This window comes from Chiroxiphia lanceolata, chromosome 4 (genome assembly GCF_009829145.1).
Source record: "Chiroxiphia lanceolata isolate bChiLan1 chromosome 4, bChiLan1.pri, whole genome shotgun sequence".
In the NCBI taxonomy this organism is placed as follows: Eukaryota; Metazoa; Chordata; class Aves; order Passeriformes; family Pipridae; genus Chiroxiphia; species Chiroxiphia lanceolata.
The window spans coordinates 54288420-54316327 of record NC_045640.1 but is presented as its reverse complement, the minus strand read 5'-3'; the positions used below and the strand labels follow the sequence as shown (position 1 = coordinate 54316327).

Genomic DNA, 27908 nt, shown 5'->3' with positions numbered 1-27908 from the left:
TTAAGCTTTCAGAACTCCTAGGTATTTATCTGGACTTGATAATTTATTTTTTACTTTTCAATTACAAATTAACCACAGTACTTATTTTCCTGATGCCTTAGTCTACTAGAGTCTCGTATTTTTCCTCCTAGAAAAAGTCATATCTTGGTCCTCTAGTAGAAGGCCAATACACTTGGTTTCAGGAAATTCACATTACATCTGCCATCTCATCTTTGATGATTCCATATGTGTCTTAATTGTTTGCAGGATAGCTGTTGAAGAGGAATGTCATCCTGTTGGAGAAAGAGGAGAAGATTTTGGGGGGTTTAATACTAGTAGTTATTTACTCATCAAAATTAAATTTATCCCTTCCTTGTAGTTACTATATGTTATCTGATTAGGATTTAGCTCTTGGTCAATGTTTTTCTAAGACCATATGTCTGAATTTCAAAGGATTTCTTTTTTACTTAGCTGACTTCTGAACCCTCGCCATTGAGCTCTATTGATTTCTTCTTTTCCTGCTTTCTGTTTTGTTTAGAGACATACATATCTTTTGAGATTTGGTTATTGTTTTCTTCAGTGCCATCCCCAGAACACCCAAGAATTCCCTTTTTTTCCATCTGTAGGGCCATTTTCAGTAGCCACCATGTTTACATGTTTCAGAAACACAACTTGGAATTTGATGAGTTTCCTACATTTGTGTTTGCTTTTCTGTATCTGCAATGAGCTTTTACAGTTTGCTATTGCCTTCTTTAAGATGGTGTTCTACCCCTTGATTTGTCCTTATGTGTCAACCCCTAGATTTGTGCAGTTTATACCATTAATTTGTGCTGGGAAAGCTGTAATGGGTTTTAGGCAGGAGACATATGGCAGTAGTTATTTTGAAACTTTAATGAATGCCATTAAAGAATCAAAGGTACGGAAGAGGAATTCCACAGGATGGGAAAATAAAGGCCAAGAGGTAAGGAGACTTTAAAGGGTTATAATATACAATTTTTTTAGTCCAAATCTGTGTTGAAAATACTGAAGTTGGGATCCTTTAGAAACTGTATTATTTTTCTTGTTTACAAAGAAGGGTAAAACCAGATAACATGTAAAGCAGAACAAATTTATTAGAGTAAATAACATGAACTTTGATGAAAAATCAGTTTGTGAAACCACAACAGAAATCTGATTGCTGAAAATAATATAGGATGTGACCTATGTGATGGATGCACAGTTCAGTGCAGGAATACCATGACAAAACTGCCTTTCATAGTGTAACCCAGCAGCACATAGAGTTACTCAGCACAGGTGCTTTGGGCTAGATTTGGTGAGTTCTTGTGCCAACACTCCAGCTCCCCAGCAGCAGAGTGTGTGTTTGAACTGTACTCATGTAGGCTGTTACCCAGCTTCTGTTGAACTTCTGCATACAACTGGAGAGACTGCAGTGCTCCCTTTCTCTCCTTTGCCCCTGCCAAAAGGATCTTGGCATTTGACAGGATCCTCTTACTCTTTCTGTTTGTCTCTTTCCATACATTTTCACTTTTTCCACCCCTTCCTTTCCCTTTGTATTCCTCCTTGTGTCTTAAAACATAAAACCAAATTTTCAGTCTCGCTTTACCTTTCAAGAAAAAAGAAAAGGAAAAATAATTAAAAAAAAACCTAAAGAAGGTGTCTTGACAGCTATCTTCCTATGTATTGCCCTTTGCTTGCCTGCAGCTCCTTCCTCTTGAAAATGTGGCTTCAAGTCTCCTGTGTCTCTTTTCTTCACCAACAATTAAGGTCTCTCCAGGATCTCTCGAGGCAGACGGATATTCCTTATGGCACTGTCTTGGACTCTGCAGTCTATGAGCACGTCCGAGTGAAGGGGATGAATCCTTTTGAGAGGGATGGCATGTATTCCCAAATGTGGAGGATGATTAACAGAAGTAACGGCTCAGAGAACAACGTCGTGGAGTCCACCGCAGGTATTCAAAAGGTATGCTTACATTTTGCTTCCCATTGGAGATGCTCTGTGTGACTCCACATTTGTTTAGTTGTTGCATTTAAATATAAGAGATGCATTTGCACCCAGATAAAGATCGTGCCTGGTACCTATTTCTGCAAGTCCTTTGCATCAGCACAGAGCATTGGGACTTCTCAGCTGTGTGGCTTGTTTTTAACAGCATTTTAAAATGTAGTACCTCAACTGTTTGCCAAAAAAAGGACTTATAGGTGTATTTATAGGAGATGAGTGCATTTATCAGGATGCAAAATGGGAATAGGATTACTGGTCTTAGAACACTGATTATTTTATTTTTGTAGACTCTTGATGCTGAAAATCTTGGCTTTCAGTTGTAGCTATGAATCATGTTTGTTTTGAAAGAGGAAGGCAGAAAAAGATGATCTGGCTTTAAAGAACAGTCTCACAGCCACTTTCTGTGGTGGGCTTTGAGAGTAGGAATCAATTTTTGTAAGCATGTTTGTGAATTCAATAACTCTCTCCCAATTTTTGATTGACAGCTACAGCTTTTATAGAAACACTAGTCCATTAAAGGATTCAGTATGAGTGAATATTCAGTATAATGAGTGACTGTATACAAACTTTTTGCCTACCATTTTATCTTTATATTCAGATTTTTAAATCAAATCAAAGAATTATCATATTCAGTATATTGAGTGACTGTATACAAACTTTTTGCCTACCATTTTATCTTTATATTCAGATTTTTAAATCAAATCAAAGAATTATCGTATTTTGTTAACTTTATTTTGAACTTCAAAATGGGAAGATTGATTAGACAAAATATCTATGAATTGTGTGCTTACTTGTTATAAGCTTGATTTAGAGACTTCTAAAAATCCAGAAAAACTCTCCTTTTGTCTCCATCAAAATCCATTTGACAGGAAAACCTGTGATTTCTGATGTTTTCACACTGAATACAGACAAGAGAAAAAAGTGTGTTAAAAAGAATGATGTAATCAGTAGTGATCTCTTGATAATAAAAGAACTACAAAATAACAAAGATTCTTTGGAGTTCTAAAATCACCGATCCAACCTCTGGATAACCAAGATCATATTTTCTCCTCTGGAGGACTAAACAGCTTAAAAGAAGAGGCAGGAGAGGCCCTGGGGAACTGCATTTTTGAAACCCCTTTAGATAAAGTCATGAGCTGAAAGAGCAAGAAAAAAAGTCTGAAGATTTATAGGCTAGAGGAAATTGCTTTTTTTGAGAAAATATATTTTAGCTCGGTTTGTAAGGGGCTGATAAAGCTAGGGTTTGACTTTTGTATATATATATATATTTTAAAAAACTGTCTTCCTTTTGGTTTGCCTTCCCAAGTTATACAAAGGGTTTCAGAAGAATCAAAAAACAGAGTACATCAAACACAGCTGTGCTGACTGAAGGCTTTTAGCTGAAAAAAACCCAAACAAGTGGTGTAGCATGCTGGCAGGTAATTCCAGATTACAGTCTTTGATTTCTTGTTCCTGGAAATATGGCATTTGCTGTCTTAAAACCTACAAAACCAGAAATATCTAAGTTCTTTAATTTCCCATGATTCTGCTCCCCAGGAATAAGCACTTGCAAATGATGATGTTGAAAAACTAAGTTGTGCCAGGTGAAGAAGCCAACCACCCTCCAGTTCAAAAAAATCAGACATCTTAGGCCTGATTCTAATGAACATACGCATTTACCTACATGTGCATTTTCTCCCCTTCCTTCAATTTACAGGAAGACATGACACAGAAAAAGATTATTTGCCAGCTGCTGCTCACACAGAAGCTTTGGGGAGATTGTATTTGGCCTGCTCAGGAAGAAAGCTGGATGAAGAAAGTGATGTTAAAAGCTAATCTTAGGCAAAGAAAACTAATATTTTAAAAGGTAGCTGATAAAAGGCAGAGATTATAATCTCTGTAACACACTTCAAAAAGATGAAAACATTTCAGAGGAAAGAATTCATGGGCCTCCTAGGCCTATATCTATGCTTCATGATGTTCTTGAGGGTCTTTAATGAATTTGACTGGCCACATCAGAGCTATTAAGCTAAATATAACCCTGGACAAGCTAAACCAACAGGTCTTCCTCTGTATTTCGTTTCTACCTTCCTAAAGCATGACCGAACAGCAGTTTGTCCAAGCTCTGTAATGCTGTTACCTTGGCACACATTCCTGGAGTGCCAAGTGAGAGAGCAGAGACTTACAGAGTGCTTCCAAACAGGTACAGGGAAAGGGATTTCCACTCAGCTGACTAATGACCATGAATGTACTGCGATAGGAGGGACCACCATGGAAAAGAGGTGTCCTGAAAGGATGTTATGAGTGCAGTGGACATGCTCAGCTTTAACAGCACTCCCTGCTGCACCACCTCAGAGGTTAAATGGGGTTTACAAGTAGCTTTCACAACAGAGCCTTCCCCAAAATTTTTTGTTAAAGCATAATAGTTCTTTAGTTTTTTCTTGCTTTTATTCTGACAATTCCAGAGGAGCTGGCACTGTTGTATTAATGTATATATAAACAGGGGGAAGGGGAGAGGGATCAACCGCTGATTTACTCAACACATCGCCCCTCTCACTCAGCAGGAATGCATGCTTGCTGTACGAGTGACTTCATGGGGAATGGTACCCATGTGAGTGAAAATACAGTACAGCCAAATGACAATGATTGCATAGTCCCACTTCGCATCAGGCAATCTACTGCTTTGACCTGCTTTTCCTGGCAGGAGAGCAGGACAGGCAAGAGGAGTAGGATGGGAAGATCATGCCACTGTAAATTTTCAGATTTTGATATTTATTGGTCCTGTTATTCTCATAAATCAGGTGCACGTCTCACCGTGTGTGCTCCTGTTCCATCCCTGATGAACAGCTATATGTACCGGCAGGTCCGGTTAGAGAGCAGCTGGGTAGATTTACCCTGAAGAGAGAGCAGGGTAAAGAAACAGCCTGAAAAGCACAGCTGCTTTAGGTATTTTCTTCCACTTGTTGTCTCTTCCTTTCTCAAAAAACAGCAAAAAGCGGTTGAAGGTCTGAGTTTAAGATAGGGAAGCATTCATTCAGTTATTTGTCTTCCTTCACTGTCAAATCAAAATGGTTGGGGAAGTAGCTGTATTTTTATATAAGCTTGGATTATTCACTTTTATCTTCCCTTTTTCTTTATTATTCTTAAGTGTTTCATGTGTCTCAAATTGATTTTCCTTTTTTTGCATAGGTTATGAAATATGCATCTCATTCTGTCTAAGGAAACTCTATTTTTGCAGAAGTTATTTATTCAGAGAGGATTTACAGAGGCCTAAGTCATGCCTGCTTAAACATTCATTGAGGACTCCAAGAAAAATCATTTAGGCTTAAACATATCACATTACATACCTCTTTATGTCTTTTTAAAAAGCACATTACCCTGTTTAATCCTTTACAAGCACCACAGGCTTTCCTATCCTTGGAACTATTCCCATTTAAAATATAATGAAGCGCTTCTTTTGTGCCCCTGTCTACTCTTTCTTCCCTGGAGTATAATAGTGCCTAATGCCCTATCCTACCTACCTTGTTCCTCTGAACATGATACCATAGCCTACAGCGTCTTCATTTTTCTAAGTAGTACAGAGTGGAAAATTCCTTTCCCAGGCAGAATCCAAATGTGTTTGAAACCTCTGCCTATTTAACTCTATCTGCAAAATATTTAGTTGGTAGAAAACTTGTGAATGACTGTCAGGTGAAATAATGCTTATGGATGTTGCATTAAGAGAAACTGCTCATAGGCTCACAGTATTTCCTTTTCAACTTGCACACAGCTTCAAAAGGAATTTGGTCTTGAGGTTGGTCTTGAGGAATTTGGTCTTGTGATTCTACTTGCACTGCCAGTGGAAATGTGCTTGCAACTGCTGAGCCCGTTTGTTTTCCCTGGACACTGGGGATGGCGCTTTTACCCTCCCAAAAATACTGTAATAGTAAAATATTGTTTAAACTACTTATGAATAGACCATAGCAAAGCTTTGTTAAGGTGATTCGTATGGGGAAGAAAGGGGTAGTAACAATTTATGATTCTGTGCTAGAACAAATCATTAATAACTAAACATGGACTTTCTTGATTTGTTTACAGCAGTAGCGACAGTATGAAGATTTATTTTGGTGGGCCAAAAAATCTCCTGAATTAACTAATTATCCTGATATACCCACAGAATTGTCATCAGAATTGCCATTCTTGTGGCAGATACACTGATCACACCACATAAAATTTATTTAACATATGGAAGTTGATAGGTCTTTGTTGTGAACATTTCTGACCATGGAGTAGCCCAATGAAAAGACACTGAAATAAAAACAGAACAAAGACAGACTTTTGGGATACTGGATCTGTACCATGATTCAGCAATTTGACAGTGGCTAAGATAGGGATAGGAAGCAAAAAAAGAAGAGCATATAAAAATGCTGTGACAGTACTCCAGTATATCTTAATTCACAAGAGGATCAGCTACACTATGCAGCTGTTGGTTAGCAAGCTAATTATCAACCCAGAGACTGTTCCCTGGCTCCCCTCTGCCTCTGGAGGTGATGCTTCTTGGGCAGCTGAGATGTTCTGTGTCAGCTCTACGAGTAATAAGGTTCACAACTACCCCTAAGAACTTGATACGTTCAGTCCCACAGCTGAAGGTGCAATTCATCTATTTTCCAATTACTGTCTCCTGCACAGTCCATGATTTGGAGCTGACAGATGCCTGGGGGTACCAAGTGCACCTACTGCCCTTGCTTTGTATTATTATGGGTGGTCTGGCTGTTTATTTTTCTTTCCTGCAATCCTGTGTATCTTTGCTTCCATATATGGGGCTTAAAAAAACTTACAGCAGTGTAAAAAATTAGAATCCTGACCAGAAAGCACTCCAAATGCAGTGTGGTGTTACTTTCAGGCTATATCAAAAGGCTAATAGCTATCTGGGTTGGCTGAGGAGGTCAGTGTGTTTTGGAAGTACAATAACTGGTCTGTGACTGTTAACAGAACACGAAGAAGATTCTGTGCATAGCTTTAAAAATGAAATATAAAACTCTTTTCCTGCAACCTCGTTTTCTCAGAATTCAAGGTAGGTTGTTCTCCCTCACCAACACTCCTGAGCGTATATTAAAGTCTGATCTTACTTTGACTTTCTAGAGAGTTTTCACAGGTTTTATCTTGAGTAAAACACCTGTAAAAGTTATTTTCTGCAGAGCTGGGTTTTATTCAACTGAATACGTAAGTCAAAATTTGAGTCGGCCTACATATCAAGAAATGGATCTACGTGGACATGTATTTATCCAGCAACTAAGCAATCCAACTATGGCTGTATTCCCTTTGTCTCCAAAGTTTTCAGGAAAGTGTATCTGAGTTCATCTTCTCCTGTTTCATCTTACGTGCTCCGGAACGTACCTCACCCTTTTTGCTCTCACTGAAATGCCATCCAAGTTACTCATAACTTCTGTTCAAAGGTCAGTCTGCATGTGCCTGCCAGTCACTGTAACAACCTCAGATGTCACTGACGCACGTCCTGCTGTGGTGCTGTGCCGTTCTGCCTTCCGTGACTGTCTTTGCTTGCTCTCTCTCTTATCTCTCTATTCTTTTGGAGAATTTTCCAGACTCATTCTGAAATTTTTGTGGGCCACCCTACATCCAAGACCATGGTCTTTTCTATCTGTAGCTTATCTATGACTATTCTTAAATCCAAACAAATTGGCTCCACAGAGACAACTTGCAATTTTGCTTCTCTTAAACTGAACTGAACTTCTTTCATCTGAAATAAAATTTGTGTGTTTTCCTCTGCTGTCTGTTCATGTCTGACCACTAATTTAGGTCAACCTAAAACCTACAGTAGCTGACTTCATCCTCTGAATTTTCTTTCTGTGGCATTCTGTTGCTGTGTCTGTTGAAGTTTTCCCAATTTACTTTCTGTAGCATGTCTACTGTTTACCCATACAACCTCCAGTCCATTGGTTCAGTAGTTTTCAGAGTTATTTTCTGGGACCTCTATAAAGCACCCTTTCTGCATTTAGTTCCATTGAAAATCCTACTGGGTTTAAAAAAAAAAAAACAACAAAACAAAACAACACCCAAAACCAGTTGTCTTGACTTTCAAGGCTTTTCATGGTGGATTCTGATTCTCCCTGTAGCTTTCTGATTTCTGAATTGGAAATCACTTGTGTGAGCTTCCAGTGCAACTCCTTTTTCAAGCAAGCATCTTTATGCTTTCTCCAAGGACTCTTCTGTAAGGTATGTTTTCCCTCAAGTCAGTGGTCTTGTCTTTTCTTCAAACTCCTTAGCACTCCTCTTTGTTATTACACTAACAAAAACCTTGACAACTGGGTCTCTGGCGCACTATGATCGCTACCCATCAGCTGAGCAGTGCTGTTTTGTTATTTCTTTATGCTCTTTCCCTTCCTGTGGTTTATTTTACAGCTGCCAAATCAGAGGGGAGAGAAGAACTCACACTATAGTCATCTAAATACTAGCATAGATGTGATGTGAGAGAAACCTAAGAACTGCCAAAACCCAGAATGAACTAAATTAATGAACACCACCATTATCAGATGAAGAGTATTTCTCAAAAAACAACCTCTCCGTGTCTGACTTTTCAGCCTTCATCCTGAGAGGAGAGCTACAGCCTAACTTCAAAAGATGAGCATGGGAACTAAAGTTTATAACAGTCTAATACAATATAAAAAGATAGGGAGAAAATAAGATTTTATTGAGGAATTGGTCCTTATTATCTCTCAGTTTCTCCAGCTTCAGTGGTGCCACCTACATATTTTTTTTGAATTCTCTTGTGGATTAACATCATTAGTCTGAGAGACAGTTTTCTAATCTTGAAGTTTTCTAATCTTGAAGTTTTCTGCTCATTTTCAGATGTTTGTTGGCCTGAAAGCTTGGTTATTTAGGGCTCTCCCCACAGATATATCCCTTCCTCTGTTCAAAGATATTTCTCTCTTAAAACCTTGCTTCACCTAGATCTGTCAATGGCCCCTATCTTGTGTAACTTGAGGTGCCTAATTTAGGTGCCCAAATTTCTTTCCTAGCTATTGAAGACAGACAGTTTGCTTCTCTAGAGTGGTCAGGAGTGCCCATTTTTCTTGTCAGCTTATTTTGTACAGTACCTACCAAACTAAGATCATATTCCATGACTAGAAATGGCAATAAAAATAAGAAATAGCAAAATATACTCTGAGGAACTAATTTTGCTTCAATTCTGTAGAATTGCATTTTGCAGAGAGCTGAGTCCAGACTTTTCAGCTGGAAAAAGGATAGCTAACAGCCCTTTGAGTAGTAAGCATGGAATGGAAGGGGTGGGCCCAACCCAGAGGGTCCCAATCCTTCATCTTGATGGCCAAATACAAAGTTAACTACTTCACACCTTAGCCTGCATCTAACCCTGTAGTCATCTTTTTATATGGCAAAACAGTCCAAAGGGGAAAATTGATTCCTTTTTAAGTGGAGATTTCACTTGACATTTCTCTTCTGTAGAACTGGACTAATTAGGATGGAGTTATGAGTGAAAAACCTGGCATGCATCCCTGTCCTGACAGTAGGAGACCAGCTCTGTGTGTGGGTATCTGCCACTGTAAATTTCTGGAGAACTTTGGATATTTCTGACGGGTAGGAACACAACATTACACTCTGATGGCGAGAGTACCTAGACCACACCATGTGGAGTAACTGCTTCTGGCTACGTGTATGAGGACTTTGTAGCTGGCAGTGCTTAGTTTAACCCCCTTATATCTTCTTGTGCCTTTTTCTGGCACTGGGCACTTTGGGAATTGCTACCAGAACCATGTGCAGCCCCATTTGTGTCCATGGCCCTATCGCATCTGAATACCACAATCCCAAGCATTATATATGAGAGACTTTAAATTTCTGAATAAATAAACAGCATGGATGCTGCTTTCATTTGCACTGGCAAGCGATTAATTGTAGAAATTCTGAGCTCTGTCCTGAAGCCAGGATTTTTAGGAGATGGAAAATTTTGGAACGTAGCAGGGAGTAAGAAAACTGACAATTAGAAAATAATTTAAGAAAAAGGGGCATTTTCAGGCAGTAGTTTTAAAAGCTGAGCATGAGCATGTCAGGATAATGCTTAAAGGAAATTTTTTTGCTAGTATTATTTATTGCTGAATATTTCTCAGCTGGTCACACTCAGTATTAGGGAGGCATCTGCTAGAAAGGACTGTATAAACAGAAAAGGATGCTGAACTCGCCCCTACAAATGATTAGCTTAGTTTGTGCGTATTTGGATCTACCAGAGCAATGCTGTTGTCATATGCTGGAAAAAGAAAAGGTTTAAAAGTACTTACTAGGTGATAAGTGCATTTATTATACATTAGCACAGGAGAGGTCTGAAAGAGAAACAGCTCTCATGGATGCTGTTACAAACCATCTCATGAGTGAAATACAGGATTAAGTAAAGAGTACAAAACTGGAAATGTCTTCACAGGTATATTTGTAGCAAAATGGAAATTCTGCTGCATGTTGCTCTCTCAAAACCAAAACCAAATTATGTTCCCCCTTCTGTTTATCAGCTGCAGAGGCCAGGAGGGGTTTGGGAGATGCAGATTCTCTGGGGCAGAAAGGTACTGAGGGGTCCATTTTGTAAGGTGTCAGTTGTCATTTGGGCACTTTTGCTAGATAAAAAACACTTGCTACTTTTTCCAACCCATAAATCTACTTCTAATGCTGTTGCTAAAATTGTACATACTACTTTCCTAAGCTCTTCCACCTATGGCATTGCCTCAGTGAAAAAGACTATGACCTACAGACCAAAAACTGCAGAGGGATGAGCATGCTGTGCTGAGATGTTAACAGAGCAGTGGATCTCCTCTTGTGTGTCAGCAGCTTGTGGAGGGATATATCCTTAGGATTCTTGAGTAGTGCTCTTTATTAAACAAGAGAGACTCCTGATGGAAGTCACACACTCCCACACATATGCTTTTCTAGTCTGGTCACATCAGATATGGGCCACGTCTGTGCAACCTAAAGGGAAGCAAACCTTGGGATGAGTAAAATGTCCTACTTGAAGTAATTCTTTTACTTCTTCAGGTCACTTCTTGTAGCCATTTTCCTGTGGAAGGATGACAAAGAAATTTGTGCAGTTTAACAACCACACATTTTCTTTTGTGCCAAAATCCAGTCCCATATTCCTTTTTAAAAAAATCAATTGAAAAGGTCTGTCAAAAATTGCTGCCACAGGAAGAAATAGAAATTTGGATCAGGTCTTCTCCTTCTGTACCCCTGCTTTTATTAACTCACTCGTGCAAAAGCACTATTAATTCACAGTTCCCTCATCATGCCTCTCTGTGGCTTGTACCCCTTTCCATAGCAGAGGGACATGTCCATGCACTGATGCCTTGTTTTGCATTCTCGTTATCCTAAGAAAGAAAAACTCTATAAAATGCCTGACAGAGAAGAGTAGTTTGGCATTTGGAGCACTCTTGTTTGGCCGTAGGGGACATGAAAGGTATAAGGCATTTGTTATTCTGGTCCTATGAGCTCTTGTTGCTCCATTTTATCTCCATTAACTTCATACTTTTCCTACAGAGGTTCTGTAACATTTCAAGGTTCATGAAGATTAATAACACCACCCTCCTGAGAGTGTCTGGGGACTACACGGACTCCTACGCAGCTCCAGCAACCTCTGCTTGTTCTTCTGAATTCTCACTTCACTTTGTTTCCTCCCTCTTACTTTTTCATGTTTCTGCTTTTTGACCCTCTGTCCCTTCTGTTTGGATAACAGCTACTCCAGCTTTTCCCCAGCTCTTGAACCCTTTCTTCTTTCCACCCTTCACCTCTCTACACAGTTACACATCCCCTTTGTTATCTCCGTCTTACATTGTTTCGCTGTTTGTCTGTGCAACGAAATCTGTGACTTTCCATTTGCAATGGATGAAGTGTTCCAAAAACTCTGACTGTCACTTTGAAGCCCAGTTGCAGACTCATAGTGTGGTGTGCTGCTCTGGGGATGTATCATACACAGATGAGGGGAAATGCAGACTCTGTCTAATGATCAATAGATGGAGACAGGAGAGCATACTCTTGCTCCAGGCACAATTTGGTAATGTATTCACTTTCTTACTTAAATGTTTCCAGCTATCTTTTTTTTCTGTATTAACATATTTTAATAATATCCAAATATATTGTGATACATTAACAAGTGCAAATGATAGGATTGAATGTAAGGTTGTTTAAAGGATATGTGCAACAGAAAAAAGAAATTAATAGAAATAATGAAAAAGGGGATTGATAAAATGTGCCCTAAATTCCAGCCCTAAAGCATGATTTTGACTATGAGGCTGCGAGTCTAAAATCATGAAAGAGGGATAAGAGGTAACAGAGGGATCTTGTTTCATGTTTTTGGAGCTGCTATACCAATTGTTCATAAAACAGTTTTGATAGATTTAGATAATTTCTGTTAGAAAGCTTGTTACCAAACAAACAAAATGTCTATTCCAGAGACAGACACTGCAGTTGCAGTGAGTAGATCTGTAGTGAATCTCCACTGTAAGACATTTAATAGTTTGTCATGAAATGATTCAGAGTTTTTTCATTCTAATACTCTTACAGCTGGAGTCATAGAAAAGAAATGGGATTCATAGATCAAGCTCAGATAGCAAATTTTTAGAATATCATCCTTAAATACTCAATACGTTAATAAACATATTGGTAGGCAACTAAATACTAGTGAAGTAATAAGAACTGTGCAGGAAAATTAAACTGCAAACTAAAAACCACTAGCAGAATACTTAGGAAAATCAACCTTTCTAGTCTCTAACATATATAAATATCAAGCCTCTAAGTATTGGAAAATTTAATTAAAACAGATGATTGCCCTTAAAGTCATCCTAGTCTCAAAACATGAGAGAGGAGGAAGTCCAGTGCAGTTTAAGATACCACACAGAGAAATAAAGCACAGAAAAGGTTAATTTTTCAAATACAGAAGAGGAACCCAAAATTTTACCCCAGAATGGTGGTTGTTTTACAAATTCTAGGTCTGTGCTTCTGAATACCTATGTGCGTTTAAATGTACGTACAGGTGTAGAGCCAGAGAGATGTCTGTTGTCTTATCTGAAAACACCTGGTCTGGGAGACCAGAAACTGAGCAGGCTTTTGCTACTGGCTGCTTTTTGACATTGTCCTCGTCATTTCATTATACATAGTAGGAAACATTTTAGTAAAATTGCATCTTGTTGGAATATATAATTTTATTGATTTATTCCAATCAATTCAACTTATTAGTTTATTCAAAGTGTTATGAGGAAGGTGTACCAGGTAGGCAAGTAGGCTTTCCTAAAGTGTGGCAACTAAAAATAAAGCTAAAATTCTTCTGTTAAAAAAGCAGAATCTTTCCTTAGGCTGAAGAGTAATTATAATTGGTTTTTTCCACCATTTATTCTCTACAGTTAAATTGCCATCAAGCAGTTTATGTCTCTTTGCATTTGAATTAGGTGGCAGAGTTGTCTGATTTGAAAATGTGACTACAATAAATGAGTTTCTTTTCAATAGCCAAGCTACGGGAAAAGACAATTAAAGTGCCACGTGGAGTATTTTAAGAAGCATTTTAACAAGGCTGTATCCACATTTCGTTCTTCTATTTTTTTTTGCGTAAAATACCCACTCTATATAGGCTGCACAACTCCCTTCCTGAATTACAATGGCAGGAGAGAGTTGTTTACCATTCCCAGCTCTAAAGCTTTCCCGCTGTATGGGGGCTGATTGGTGTTTATGGCTGTTTGCAGAACAGCTATTTAATCAAATAAAACAGACCCCATTCCCTGCTGAATGTAAGAGAGGGAGAGATATCCATCCCAGGAGCTTTATCAAGATGGGTGGAAAATACAATGCATCTGTAATGAAAAACCCAGTAGATAGATAAGCAGATGCATTATAAAAGTCTGTAAGTACCAAAGGGTTCTGGTCATAGCATCAATCAAAGAGCAGAAGATTGTGTTGTTTTATCACCCTGACCTCAGAGCAGGATTTCTTTGTAATACTGTCACAGTTTAACCCCAGCCAACCCCTAAACCCTCCTCAGCCACTTGCTTGTTCCCCTCAGCGTCAGGATAAGGGAGAGAATCAGCTGGGTAAAAGTAGAAAAACTCAGAGGTTTTGGCCTCAAGTGCTAAAATTTTGCTCAAATAATGTCAAATTATTATATGACTCTCAGAGTCCAAATATTGTGGTTCACAGCATAGTCAGGAGGCAACACACAATACTGTAGGTGCAGATTGGGCAGGTGTAAACAGTAAAGGCAGGAATGTTTTCTCACAAAAGGAAAATGTGCGCATCGATTAATGAATGTTTGCGAAGCGCTTTCAGTCCTTCAGATCATTCTATTATTAAATTGAACCTCTTTGATTTTGCTATGGTTGTGCTGCAAGCTAAATGAAGGAGATGGTTTTCTTTAAACAGTATCTTACTCTTGATTAGAGCAATCATTAAATCATTTTAGATTTAACAAAGTGAGCAGCAGATGGAACACAACAAAGAGAACAGAACAATATGAGATTTCAGAAGAGAATAAAAGTAGGCAAACCCAGAAGTAATTCAGAAGAGCTTGTACCCAAAGTCTGGCTAATATAATGACATATAACATATGTTTGTGAATCACAACAATTGTGGAAAATACTCAGGGTATTAATTTTTCTTTTTTGGCTATATAGAACCAATAGTGATCTTGATTTAGAGAATCATACTTCTAAATACATCCTCTCGTGTGGTGGTGAGAGCCTCTTCACATTATCAGACACTATAGTGATTTTGTGGAGTGGAAGCATCAGCCAAGCATGTAGCTAAAGATCACATAAATTCTTTGTATCTGATGGATTTTACTATGCTTCTTGCTGTACCTCTCCCTTCCCAAAATGGCATCCCGTTTTTCAAGATCTTCAATCTCCCTATTCAGCCTCTCAGCAGCTGGCTTCTCCACCTTCTTAGAACATCCCATCAGAGGTTTTCCCTGCCTCATATCTATCACACCCTTTCTCATACCTTCAGAGGTAATTTCTCCCTGCATCCAACACGAGAAATCATTAGCTCAAATTTGGCATCCGTTGAAACGGTCAGTGGTAGACTTTGCCTCAATTTGTATTCCCATCCACCAATTTATGAGCTGATTTAACTTTTCCAGACCTCATGAGCAGAATTACGTGAAGGGAAAATCTCATGACAGCAAGAATTACTTTACATAACATTGTATAACATCCAGATCCATTCCTAGCTGAACGAAGGCAAATCACATCCAATAGCAGAGAAACTTGCAGAAGGTTTGTTTTGAATTTCTTTCTAATACTAGTGCTAGGCCTGATGGAGTGTCTCCAGTCCCCATGGAGTTTTACATAGTACACTTTTTGACAGATACTGTGTCAAATTGTATTGTATCCTTTCAGGATTTATATTGCACACATTCTATACAGCTTTCAGTTATGTTGTATTTATTACTACTCTATACAATTTGTAAGCTATGAGGCGTTCCTAACACCCCATGGCAAGTTTTATGTACATTCTGTGACTGTTGTTTTGATCTCATCTTTATCATATTGTTCTCAATTTGTAGATTTCTTTATTTTTTATTATACTGTTGCCATATTTTTACAGTCTGTGATTTATCTCTTAGTTCATTCAGCTCATACATTGCTAGACCTAACGTCTGATGTGTGCCCTACGTAGGTACAGAGTAAGACCACTGAACTGACTATTAATTATTCACTAGATGCCAAGTGTAAATGCCTTAGATTCCCATTGGACTTGAATTATTCAGCTCCAAATAAATTGAAATGTAGCAAAAAGAATAAGCACAACTAAAAGGAAGTTTTAAAAGAGACAAGAGAAAATATAATTGTGGTTTTATCTTCTTCAGCTACAATATGTTCTTCATAGATATGTCATACATAAGATAAAGGAGGATATATTTTTCTGGCATTGTATTTACTCTGTTTTCTTGTGTACATCTTGTGAATTAAACTTTTTCTAAAATTTAACATGAATGGTGTAACAACAATGATGCTATATTGGACTTGACGTAGATGTCCATTCATAGGAAATATGTTTTCCATTTGTGTCTTAAGGGATCATATTTTCAGAAGAAGAGCCCATGTGTGTGCAGTTGCATTGTGTATGATGCTTTAATATAACTAAACACAGAAAGGAGCTGTATCTGCACACAGAGCACTGCACAGCTGCAAAGCGGTTTGTGTGGGCTGTGTGTGCAGATGCAGGCATACAGCACTTTTCCTGAAAACTTGGTCAGGCATATATCACCAATGTGTCAGAAGTTGTGTAGCATCCCTTATAATCTCCCTTAACAAGTGAAGAAGAAAATTGTGTTCATTGTTTTGCATTTAAAAATCCATACTGAAGGAATGAGGAGTGGGCCAATAATATAGACCTGGACAGAAAAAAATATTATTTTTCTGTTCTGGCAGTCAGTTAAGGCCTTTCTCCACCCTTGCTACTGTGCTGGCAGCTCACATGTCCCCAGGTGCAATGAAGTACCCCAGCTTCTCTCTGTTTTTTTGAAAGCCAGAGAAAAACTGCAGTTCTTCCCCACTTTTAGTATATATGTGTTCAATGTACTATCCCTCTCATGGTAGAGTCCTGTAAGAGAAGTTATTTTTAAGTTAGGTAATGATATAAATGTAACTAACAAGCAACATCAACTTAGATATTCATTCTTTACATAGATAAGGTCCAATCTGTTTTCAGTAAAATAAATAGCACAACACTGAATGAGAGTACATTTCCTAACAAGGTAGCGGCCTTCATCAAGCCATCCCCACACAGATGGTAGGTGATACCTGCTACACATTGGATGAAGTGCTAGAATATGGAGTTCATGATTTTATGATGCTATTGTATTTTCCTTTCCCGTTGTTTGGTGTTAACTAATGAAATTATTTCATTCACTCGATAAGATGTTTACTGATGTAAATGATTAGCTGGGCACTTGACTGTCCACACTGCATGCACAAATACCTGATTTGCAAGTGCATCATCTGAGAAAATCTCAGTTGATGTTCCTAATTCTAGGTGAAATGCTACTTCATTTTGAGAAGGCAAATCAGCTGATTGCATTGTATCTTCATGATTAAAATTGTTTACGTTCCATAAATATTTTAACTCCACTTTTCTCATTACTCATCTCAAAGATGCTTCGGCATTTTTATTAATGTGGTAAGGCTAGAACAAGTACTTGATTTTAACCCAATTGTATTATATTTTTGAAAAGAACACCAGTGACGTGGGGCATAGACATCAAACTCAAATTAAGAAAATAAATAAGACTGGGTGACTAATTAATTGCATTGTATGTTTACCACAGAACTATTCTTGTTTATGATATAATCAGATTTCTGAGTGTATTTTATCCAAGTTTGAATCTGAGAGGCTGGAGCAACACATAAAGAGACATAAGTTTCCATGATTTATTAGACTTGTGGGAAATCTAGAGTGAAGTTGGAAATACAATTGCTTATTGTATTAATGATTCTATTTTTATATATTTAGATTTTTGTAAGATACCTACAAACATAAATCAAGTAAACCAGAGTGGGTTGTCATTAGAATAACTGAATGTTAGTAATGAAATATTAGAGTAATCGAAACTGAAGCTGTGTAATGATGGAAGTATTTTTATAAAACACTGTTTAGCTTTAAAGGCATTAAAATTGTCAAAATGTCTTCATAGTGTATTTCTGTATTGAATTATTACCTCTTTTTGATCAAAATATGGGGGTTTTCATTTTTAAATATTAATCCATTGCAGAGAAAGTAATTCAGGTTGAAGTCAACTTTTTGGAATAAAATATTCTCCAGTTTGGATTTTCTTTACTAGTTTTGGTCTCAAAATTTGTGATACTTTTCCTTAATTCAAAGTCTTCAGATTCCTTGTGCAGAAAGGTAGCTAGTTTCTATCCAACTTAATTTATCACCTTCATCAAGCAAAATTTTTGTGTTTAACATTACCTCTATTGAGTTTGTGTCAAGTGTACTGCCCACAAATTTCTGTTGATTCCTGCTTCAGGAGAAAAAAGGGATGAGAAATCTTTCATGAAAAATATGAGTCCTGAATGACTCCTCCAGCACAAGTGACTGGTTTACAACAATAATTTATTTTTTTTTAGTTGATGTTTGGTGGCTGTTTCTCAGTTCTGTCAACTGTAAACTGTCTTCTGCCATTTGAGCTGTGGTGTGGGCAGGTCAAGATGAATTTGAAGCAAATATAATAGGAGTCTGTGACCTGCACTTCATTTTTATTTACAAAGGTGTGCAAAATGAATGTTACAGCCTTGGACAGGTGGAAATGCCTGTGCAGACTGTAGCCAGAGATTAACTAGTCTGTGTACACTTGAAGGCAAAGGCTGTAAGTATTTCATTCTATAAGGATGCAGAAGTCCAGCTATCACCTGAAATTAGAGTTGCAGTAAACATATAAAATCCTTAGTTGGACATGAAAGTAGCCAGATGCACGTTACACTGTTCTGGGTGCTGTCTGAACTTGAAATTCCTTCTGGATACTTGTTTATGTTTTTATTTACCTTTGTACATATAGAACTTGAGTGCCTGCTCCTTTACCTGGACTTGCTCTGCCTGGCGGTCTTAGTTGTGCGTTGAGAATGACTGTAACAGTAGGCTCTGTATTAACTGTTTTACACAAGGGATTTGACTTCCTAGTTTGTGAGCACAAAACGGGCTGTAAGCTTGCTGCAGAGAGGGCAGCAGCAGAGAGAAGCTGGCTTTTAAGACTTACAGGTACCTTATGGGACAATTTGTTCTATTGTGCGATCTTCTCAGTTGTCTGCATGGTGATAGCAAGAAGGCAGTCTGAACTGAGTAAAAAATGAGACTGCACTGGTCTTCTTCCCCCTCCCACAGCTCCTAATGTTTTCCGTGGGTCCTAAACAGCAAAAGACCTGAGGATACAGAAGTGTTTATTGGTGCAGCATCAGCCACCTGGGCTGCATGGTCAGGAGAGACTGACCTGCTTGTAGAAGATCAGGCTTAAAATGGTTTCTTTAGCTGCAGATACCGTAGACCAGAAATATCTGTGTGGAGTTTCTCCAGAGTGCTTTGATGGAAACAGCCCAGCACCAGTCTGTGCAGAAGCCTGAACTTACAGTCTTCTGAAAGAAATACTTAGAACCACCCTGTCATATCCCTTATTGAACTGTCAGGGAAAGGGGATGCCAGGTGTCACTGAAAGGCCAAAACTTGAGGGAGTTGTGACAAATCTCAGTTTCACAGAAACTGCTGCGCTTAAGGCGAAGATTCACTGCTAAAGAAGATGATAGGTGGTTTCATGCAGGTTTTCCAGAGGAAGAAGCAGGTTTTGAGACCACCATAGTCTACATGAAAGGGAACTGATGTGGAAGTACTGAGCCTCACGATCCAAACCTGTTCCTTCATGCCCCAGCCCAGGCTGGTGCAGGTTAACAGCAGTTAGTGTTTCTTGTCTCCTACAAGGTATCAGATTGAGGGGAAACATGCTAAGTTGTTGTGCAGTGTAATCTCAGAGGGGGGAAAAAAGAGGGGCTGGGAACCATTTCTTGTGGAGCTTCAAGATACTGGGTCTAGATTTGCTGTGCCAGTCTGCTCCACTCAAATCTGGGCAGGAGATGCTTATCAAAAAGAGAAGAGTACAATGGTTCAAAAGAAGATAAATTCTTTTGTGTGAGTAGTGGGACATCCTGAATCCTATTACCACTATGAAAGTTGTGGTTCATGTACAAGGAATATAAAAAACTGAAAGATAAGTCAGTTTCTTTAAAGTAAGTTTCTAAAATGAAACTATTATTTCCAATGGGCTTTTACTGAAGGATTTTTCAGTATCACTGCTAGTTTTGCAAAGACTTTTCTTGTGGTTAAAGTTCTTTTTCAGATGATGAATGGTTTTGATGAGTAATTTTTTGACTTTTAATGATTTTTCTGATCCTTGCAGTTGGTATTCAGTAAGTGTGTCTTTGAATAAGGAATGATGTCCAAGAATTGCAGTTAGATTGACTCTGCTTTTATTCTAAAGAATGGGACAAGAACCCTTCAGTGAGTGTCATACTGGATTGATTTAATTTAAAGAGGGATACTGCTTCTCTAAATTCTCTGTTAAACTTTTTCATGACAGTTTAATCTACAAAATTTTACTTTTTCACCCAATTGTAGAGTATTGATCCATTTACATTTCCTCATTTAAATGTTCTTTTATTGAGAATTAACTGCCACAAAGAAGAGGGAACTCACTTTATCAACATTTAGTTTAAATTCACCTCATTATAGACACTACCAGTTGGTTGCCACAGATCTGATTTTCTGAGGAACCTGAAGTGCTTTCATATAATTTCTGTATATGACCTTCACTAGTGATACCCTTAAAATAGTTCGCATTACTACCTGAAGCACTTAGTTGTCATAAAATAAATGAGAAGCTGGCATAAAAAAAAATGCTTCCTTACCTTTCAAAGGTCTGCTTTGCTGAGATTTTTTTCTGTTGTTTTTTTTTCTTTTTTTTTTTTTGCATCCTGTTTCTCTTCTATCTGAAATTAATGTTTGTGGTAGAGAACCCTTTGGTTCAGCTGCATGTCAGTGGTCATCATGGTCTGCTGCTTTTTTTAGCGCTTTGCTGTGATCACCTGAAGAAGCAGCTGGTTTCGTTCTCCCACCACCCTCAGAAATGCACCTTCGATTGATCTCCACTGTTTTGCTCTGCTTGTTATTTCCTGTCTTGTAACTTCCAAGATCCATTTAATTGCAGCGGCAAAATGCTGAGCACTGGGAAAATTCTGACACGGAGGTGCCCTCTCATTACAAAGCTCTCATACCTGGGTAATTCTTATTCTGGATGATTTATTCAAGGTCTGCCTGGCGTAACAAGTGAACATGTGATCATTAGACTTTTCTCAAGAAGTTGATGGCAGGCTGCATATGAGGAATTAATGCTTTTCCTGATTAAGTTTTATGTGGAGCAAATAGACATGCCATTCAAGCTGATATGACAATGTAATGTAAGATAAACTTCATACTGAAAAGGAGATGAGGCTGGGATTTCTAACCTCTTCTTTCTTCCCCTAAGCTTCCCAGTGTTTCATTTCCTGCTGCTGTTCGCTCCTGGGCACTAGCTCAATAATGCTTTTAGAAACTATTCCACACTTTTCTGTTTGAATAAGTACAAAGAATAACTTTCAATGTTTGTCAAATAGTGCCCCTTGAATTTAAATAACTTTCTGTAGACTCTGCAAAATGACATCCTAAAGGGGGGAGGGGGGATTATTATTATTTAATTAACTGCTTGTCTTGATGACTGAGAAGAGTTTTATATATATATATATGAATTTTTATTCTGTGCTCTAATACCACCGTGGGAATCCAGCTCCTGTCATGCGCTGCAGAGAGCTGTTGGTCAGATTCAGATTCAGATTCTCTGAGTGCATGACTGCATTTCTTAAGTTATGCAGATAAGCCACATGTGCTGGACTGCAAGGGAGTGTGGGCCAAGAAGCTCCAAAATTGTACTTTGGGTGTACAGAAAGATTACTTTTGCGAGAACTGTGAATTAGTGGAATCTATTCAACAAAGCTGAAATGTGAGATTTTATTTCACTGGGATCCAAATGGAAATTAGCTAGATTTATGCCCTTTGTGTAAAAAACCAAGACTTGAAACCTTTGTCCCCTGAGGAAAACAAATTAGCAAATGAGAATTTCTCTGAAGCCAGAAGATCTGACTTCTGCTTCAGTCCGTAAACAGCAACTTCATTGGCCTCTTGGAAATGGATTATGGAGATCAAAGTGTTTCCATTTCCTTCTGCTGAAAAAAAACTCTCTTGTGAATGCCATCAGATGTTTACCAACATCTGATAATATGGCAATCTAGATTTAAGCTTCCACCACTGATTTTATCTTTACCTTTTCCCATTTTGGAGTATGATATCCACATTATGTATATTAGCTCTCATATATTTTCAAAAGTTCATTCAGTTTTCTTCCCTCTTCTTCATTCCTCATGTAATGGCATCCTTGGTAAGGCTGTTTTGTAGAATGGAGCAAAGCCCTCTGCAGGCTGTAGCTACAGCACCCTTGCTGAACATGCAAAGAATATGTCAAAAAATTAATTTATGTATTTATATGAACCCAAGTCTCAGGTCCTCACTGGTGGGCATAGGTCTAGCTAGCAGCATTCGGTGGCATTTTTTTCCCCTGTGTAGTCAGTGCAGTGGAATGGTCTGTATTGGAGAACATAACCCTCAAACTGCTGTATGAAGCAGGTGAAAGGTGTACAGCAGCTGGAGAGGAAGGATGGCACCTGACTCGTGCTGGGAAGGAGTAGAAAAAGCATCATCACTGTGTCTCCAGACTATAGGCACAGGATGTTCAGAAAATGGGCTTCATCAGCATTATCTAATAATCTTCAGATTTTCTTCCAAAAAAATTATTATCATTTCAATCAGTTGAAACTTGAGATTTCCCTGGCCTTAAAAGTTCTATTGTTTTTATAACAGTTAATACATTTTATGTACCATGAAATATTTAAAAGAGTTCTGCAGGAAATATAACTGCCAGCTCTTTTTAACCTGAAATTTATTGTGTAATTTTTTCTTTTGTGAGGATTCTTTGTATTTCTTTTATAGCAGAATTTAAAATACAGAAAAGATACTATCCAAGAATTTAAGTATGAAAAATTGCAGTAATTGGTTGCTGTTTATTTACAGTTATTTTTTCTGAAATTTATCATTTGCTAGACCTAGAAATGTGCTTTTAGAATGCCAGAATTGTACACAAATACATTATTCAGCCTACTCTGCATGAATGGGTTAGCTGTAAGAAGAAATACTACCCACATCCATGTTGGCATAAAATATGTGCATATGCAACAGTTTAATGGCTTTAAATGTTTTTCGTGTTTAACTCAACTAGTTTTTGGTGGAATCACCAAAGATAAATTTTAACTAATATCTACAGACAGGACTCCAGCAAATAAAAATTTTATAAATATTCAGTGATAGAAAATAGAAATATAACAGCGCTATAGAAATAGTTTTAACATCTGTGTGCTGATGATCCTTATTCTGTGTAACAACTCTTTTTACAGGAACTCCTTCAGAATTGCTCACAGAACCGTGAAGTGAAACCAAGCATTTCTGTATAGTACCATACCTCCCTGTTTCACTTAATGACCAGTGTAGTGCATGAATTCAAAATACCCTGATGAACAACTAACAGGTTCAATTTTGCCTGGGTTGTTTGGGGGGTTTTTTCCCTATGACAGAAGTTATCAGATACTCAAAAAATCTTTTTAGCTCTGCCACAATGACAGGCAGGATGCCACAGGGAAGGAGACCAAAGTGTCAGTTCTCCATGCCCTGGTGGACTGGAAAGCTGGGATTGCTGCTGAACGATAATATGCCCTCCTCCTACAAATGCTTCCCTAGTGATCCTGGGCTGTGTGGTCATGTGTGACCAGCATTCAGATTTGCCACCATCCTGAAATGTTATTACCTCTACACAAAATGCCAATATAATGATGAGAAAATGTAGAATCAGGGATGCAGTTCTTCTTAGAGTAGTGAGTTACAGGTATTACAAGGAACTGTTTCTTTCTCTGAGGAGATTTTGCTTTCATTTAGCCCCCATAACTGTCTGAATGTAAGCTCTTTAACTTCTTCTCATAATGCAGAGCTGGAATTTTTGCTGTTCATTTTGAGGCCCAAAGAAGAAGTCTTCAGCATAGCTATTGGAAAACTGAAAAATATGTGCTTCCCATATTAAGAGGGAGAGAGAGAAGGACGTAAGTTTTGATTGACATTTTGTTCCAGAATTGCTTTGTGATTTTGCAGAAAGCATCATCCCCCCTTCTCACAGTATAGCTATTCATTTGTAGGCGTAAAACTGTGAAATATCAGCAGTGTTCCAGATATGCTATACTCTAGCAAAATTTTATTCTTAATTCTTTAAGCTAAAACTTCTTTTAAGCTGTGTGAAAGATCCATGGGCAGACAGTTTAGACTATGATTCTCAGAAGAGTATACTAAAAAGGAAATCACGTACCTCCAGAGCTGCCAGATAAATGATTCTCTCTTAGTGAGACAGATGTTTTTCCCATACTTAAAAATTGAGAATTGGAGACAGTTCAAAAATAGTGTCACTGCTAATGGGAGGACCGAACTGATAGAAATTTGCAAGGAAAGATTAAAAAAAGCTATATCCAGCCCAGCTAAGAAACAGAAAGATCCATCAGTAATTGAAAGGTGTCAGCACCAAAGTGTGAGTATTTAGAGCTGCAAAAATAAAAATACCTAGGAATGATGTAAGAAAGTTATTAAAAAAAATAAGTAGTAAAAATAAATGCATTGATTAGCAACATAAAATGTTAGACCAAGAAGTAGTTCCATAAAGAGGGGAATTACAAGCATTACAAGGATTACAAACTCTAGGTTTGTTCCATGGATTTGAATTCCTTAGATTTGTAAAGGAATAAGGCAAAAATGCTAAAAAGTATGTATTTTAATGCATGGAGCAACCATGTGTTAAAGGTAGATGACTGGAATGATCCCTTCTGACTCTTCAATCTCTTTTGTGCCCCATGCGCTTTAACTGAGGCTTACTGTGATCTTATCTATGAAAAGTAATATCTTCGTGGGAACCTGAACTGTGATATTATCAGGTCTACTCTAAGGATCTTATATATACCACTTCATCACAGATATTATTGACAGTAAGTGCTTTTACCACTTTTATATATTCTCATTGTGAGTTGTTTTACAGCAAGGCAGCCAAATCAAGAGAATTTTTCCTGACCAGCTGAGCAGCTGATAAGTCATTTTACAAGCACTTAGGTGAATTCAATACACTAGGATGTTAAAAGTGTGGGTTAGGACAAAAGCAGGTGTCAAAACATAACTCTCTGCTCTTTCCACCACCTCAAAGCTTATCTCCCACATGTAAAATTACTTGCTTTTGAACCCCACTTTTCCTTAATTCTTTTGTTCAGAAAGTCCATCTGATCCTTTTCAGGATTCATTTCCCCATTTCTGATCTTCTGCTTTTGTCTCCTATTTCCCTTCCTTGTTCTCTGCACATCATGATCCTTTTTCAGGCTGAGTCATTATCCTTTTAAATTCTCCTAGGAAGGGCTTTTTTCTCAGTCATGCTATTTCCTAGTCAAGTGGTGGCTGTAGGAAGATCAGAATAACCCATGCTAGGAAGAGCTCTGTGAGTGGCAGTGCCTGTAAGACAAGCATACAAGTTGTATTGTTTGTTAACTGCAAATTCACTTTTATCCCCTATTCCCTGGCTGTTTAGATAGACCTAAATCTCCACAGGGAGGAAAGAAAAACCCTTCTTGACTCTTTTCAGAGCCCGAAGATTAAAAATGACCCAATCCGGTGTGTGTCTGCACTCTGAAAAGAATTTTCTTTATCCTGCAAGTCATGTGGAGTCCAGAGATAATATGGCTCCCTTTCTACTCCAAAATCTGCACAAATCCTCCCCCTACCATGCCTACAGATGGAAATAGGAAATATTCCCTTGCCAGGCCTGCAGTAAAAAGCAATGTGTCCCAAAAGCAATCGTTCCTTGTGCACTACATCTTGTGAGCAAGCAGACGGTGTGGCTTGCTTCAGTAACTTTTATATGTAAACAGTCTTTAAAAACATAATCTACATTGTCAAAGCCTAATCTAAATGATGTACTGACATTGCTTACTTTGATATGCTGACTTGGTTTTGAATTCTCTCTGGATTGCCTGGCCCCACATGGCCTTTTTGTGTTTTGTTTACTTTTCACTTAGCTGTCACGTATTTATTCCCATTAGATGTAAAAAGTCAATGGCTTCAGCCTAGTTTTACAGTTTAGTTGGCTAATACAGCATAGGGAAAGCACTGAGTGAAGCCAAGCAGAGGGTCAGGAAAAAAGCAATGTGATTCTTCAGGTCTGACACAGAGACCAACAAAACAGAAAACTCATAAAAGATCTGGATCTGGTAGAGCAGCGAGAGATAGTTATCTTTTCAGAAAAACATGATTTGACTGTAAAGCAGAAATTCACTGAAATGGGGAACGATTTGTTTAGACTGAATTTCTGTTTTTAAAGGTTTGTTTCTGAATAAATGCTGAAATTTCGTATCCATCACATATATTTAAATTAAAAATAAAATTGGATTTGTTTCAAATGTGAATGGATAGGAAAATGTTACTTTAAAAGCTTTGGATTCATCTTAGTCAAACAGTTTAAATGGTTTACATGATCTTGCTCTATGAAAGTCTTTGAAAACATGTGAAAACACTTCATGCCAAGAATAATAATCCCCCAAAAATCTAGTTGGCGTGGTGTTGCCCACAGAATCCATAAGACAAATGGGTGTTCATGAAGTCTGTCGCAACTCGAAGCATGACTGAAATGTGGACCATGGCTAACCATCTGGATAGCCATACCTACCCTCCCAATGTGAATACCTACCTTCCATCTAAATGGTTGTTTTTAAGGCTCAAAGAAAAATCAGTGGGGGGGTTTCATGTGGAAGTTAGCGTTGATGGAGGGACCCTGATGTGTCCTTTGTTCCCTGAAGAGGAAACAGATTCCACAGTCCACAGATTTCCTCCACTGCGCTGTTATCAGGTTACATTTCTTCCATTTCAGGTGAGGTGCTCTGCCAAAGCACTGCATGGCACCAGCGACTGTGCGACTTTTTCAGCTGGCAGCAGCTGGGCACCCAAACTTCCCTTTCCTTAAAGAACAGCCTGTGCTGAAACTGTCACGTTTTCAGACGCACTGGCCTCCTTTTGGACTTCACAGTCCGTAGACTGAGCTTTTCCTCTGCTTACTGCAGGTGAAATATGGAAACTATGCCTTTGTCTGGGATGCAGCAGTGCTGGAGTACGTGGCCATCAACGATGCAGAGTGCTCTTTTTACACAGTCGGGAACACTGTTGCGGACAGAGGATATGGGATCGCACTGCAGCATGGCAGCCCCTACCGAGATGCTTTCTCACAAAGGTAAGGGTTCGGAGTAGGAGGAGTAGGTCCTAAGAGAAAGTTTCTCTTGGCTCTGGGCCTGTCTTTTAATTTAATTTTCAGTGAAGGAGAAACATCTTGTATTTGTAGTCCACTTCATGTTTTACATAGACATTCATTTTCTCTGAGACATTGAATTATTCACCTTTCTAGAAACTGCATGAAAAAACACTTCATGTTGCTGTTATTTGAATTGTCCTTGTTTCTTTTGAAAAACATTAATGACATAAACTGAACTTCATTAGCAGGAAAATGAGGAAAGAGTTGATTAATTTGTCATAGAGAGTCACCATAACTCAAACCTTCCTGTTAGAGAAGCCATTTCTTAAAGAAAAAAAAAGTAAATTTTATGTGAAAACTTGAGGGAGATGAATAAGAACATTTGATATTTTGGTGGAAAGAATCCTATTAGTACCCAAAAGCATAAATGCTTATCCCAACACTAATCGATCTGTTGGGCTACAAAAGTGACATCTCCAGAGATGATACTGGTACTGTGTTTCTATTAGGACCAGAAATACTAACTTAATTGCATGTATTGTGCCTTTGCAGTATTTGTGCTTCACTATAGTATTGATTCCTAAATCAGGATGTGTGTGAAATATGAAAAAAACAAGCAAACTTTTTAAAAGTGTAGTGTCCGCAGTCTGGTGTTTAGGAGAAGACATGGGCTAATCTCATGACCCTTTTTCATTCTGAATCTGGTCTCTCAACCTGGTTTATATTGGTTTGCATTAGATGCATGTAACAAAGTTTTACAATTGCTGTGATAGAATTTCTTCTGTGTGGTTGTCATGTAAAGATACAAATAAGCTTCCTTTGGACTATTGCCTTTATCTTCAGTCCATAGAGTGAACTGGGGGAAAAGTAGCCGTAAGTAACAGTATGCAGAGTCAGAGGAATCACTCTCTGCTTACACATACTGAATGAACAGAGAAGGCATGAATTCTTTGAATCTGTTCTATGCTGGGA

General features: G+C 38.2%; 1 protein-coding gene across 2 annotated transcripts in view; it reads left to right on the top strand.

Annotated features, from left to right (window-relative positions):
- The window catches only part of GRID2 (glutamate ionotropic receptor delta type subunit 2), a 695515-nt gene that overhangs the window by 600371 nt on the left and 67236 nt on the right, over positions 1-27908 (top strand). For both annotated transcript variants that reach the window (XM_032686347.1, XM_032686346.1), the window contains 2 exons: positions 1744-1939; positions 26752-26918. In XM_032686347.1, the coding sequence (XP_032542238.1) occupies positions 1744-1939; positions 26752-26918 (363 nt within the window). The remainder of the gene's footprint in view (positions 1-1743; positions 1940-26751; positions 26919-27908) is intronic.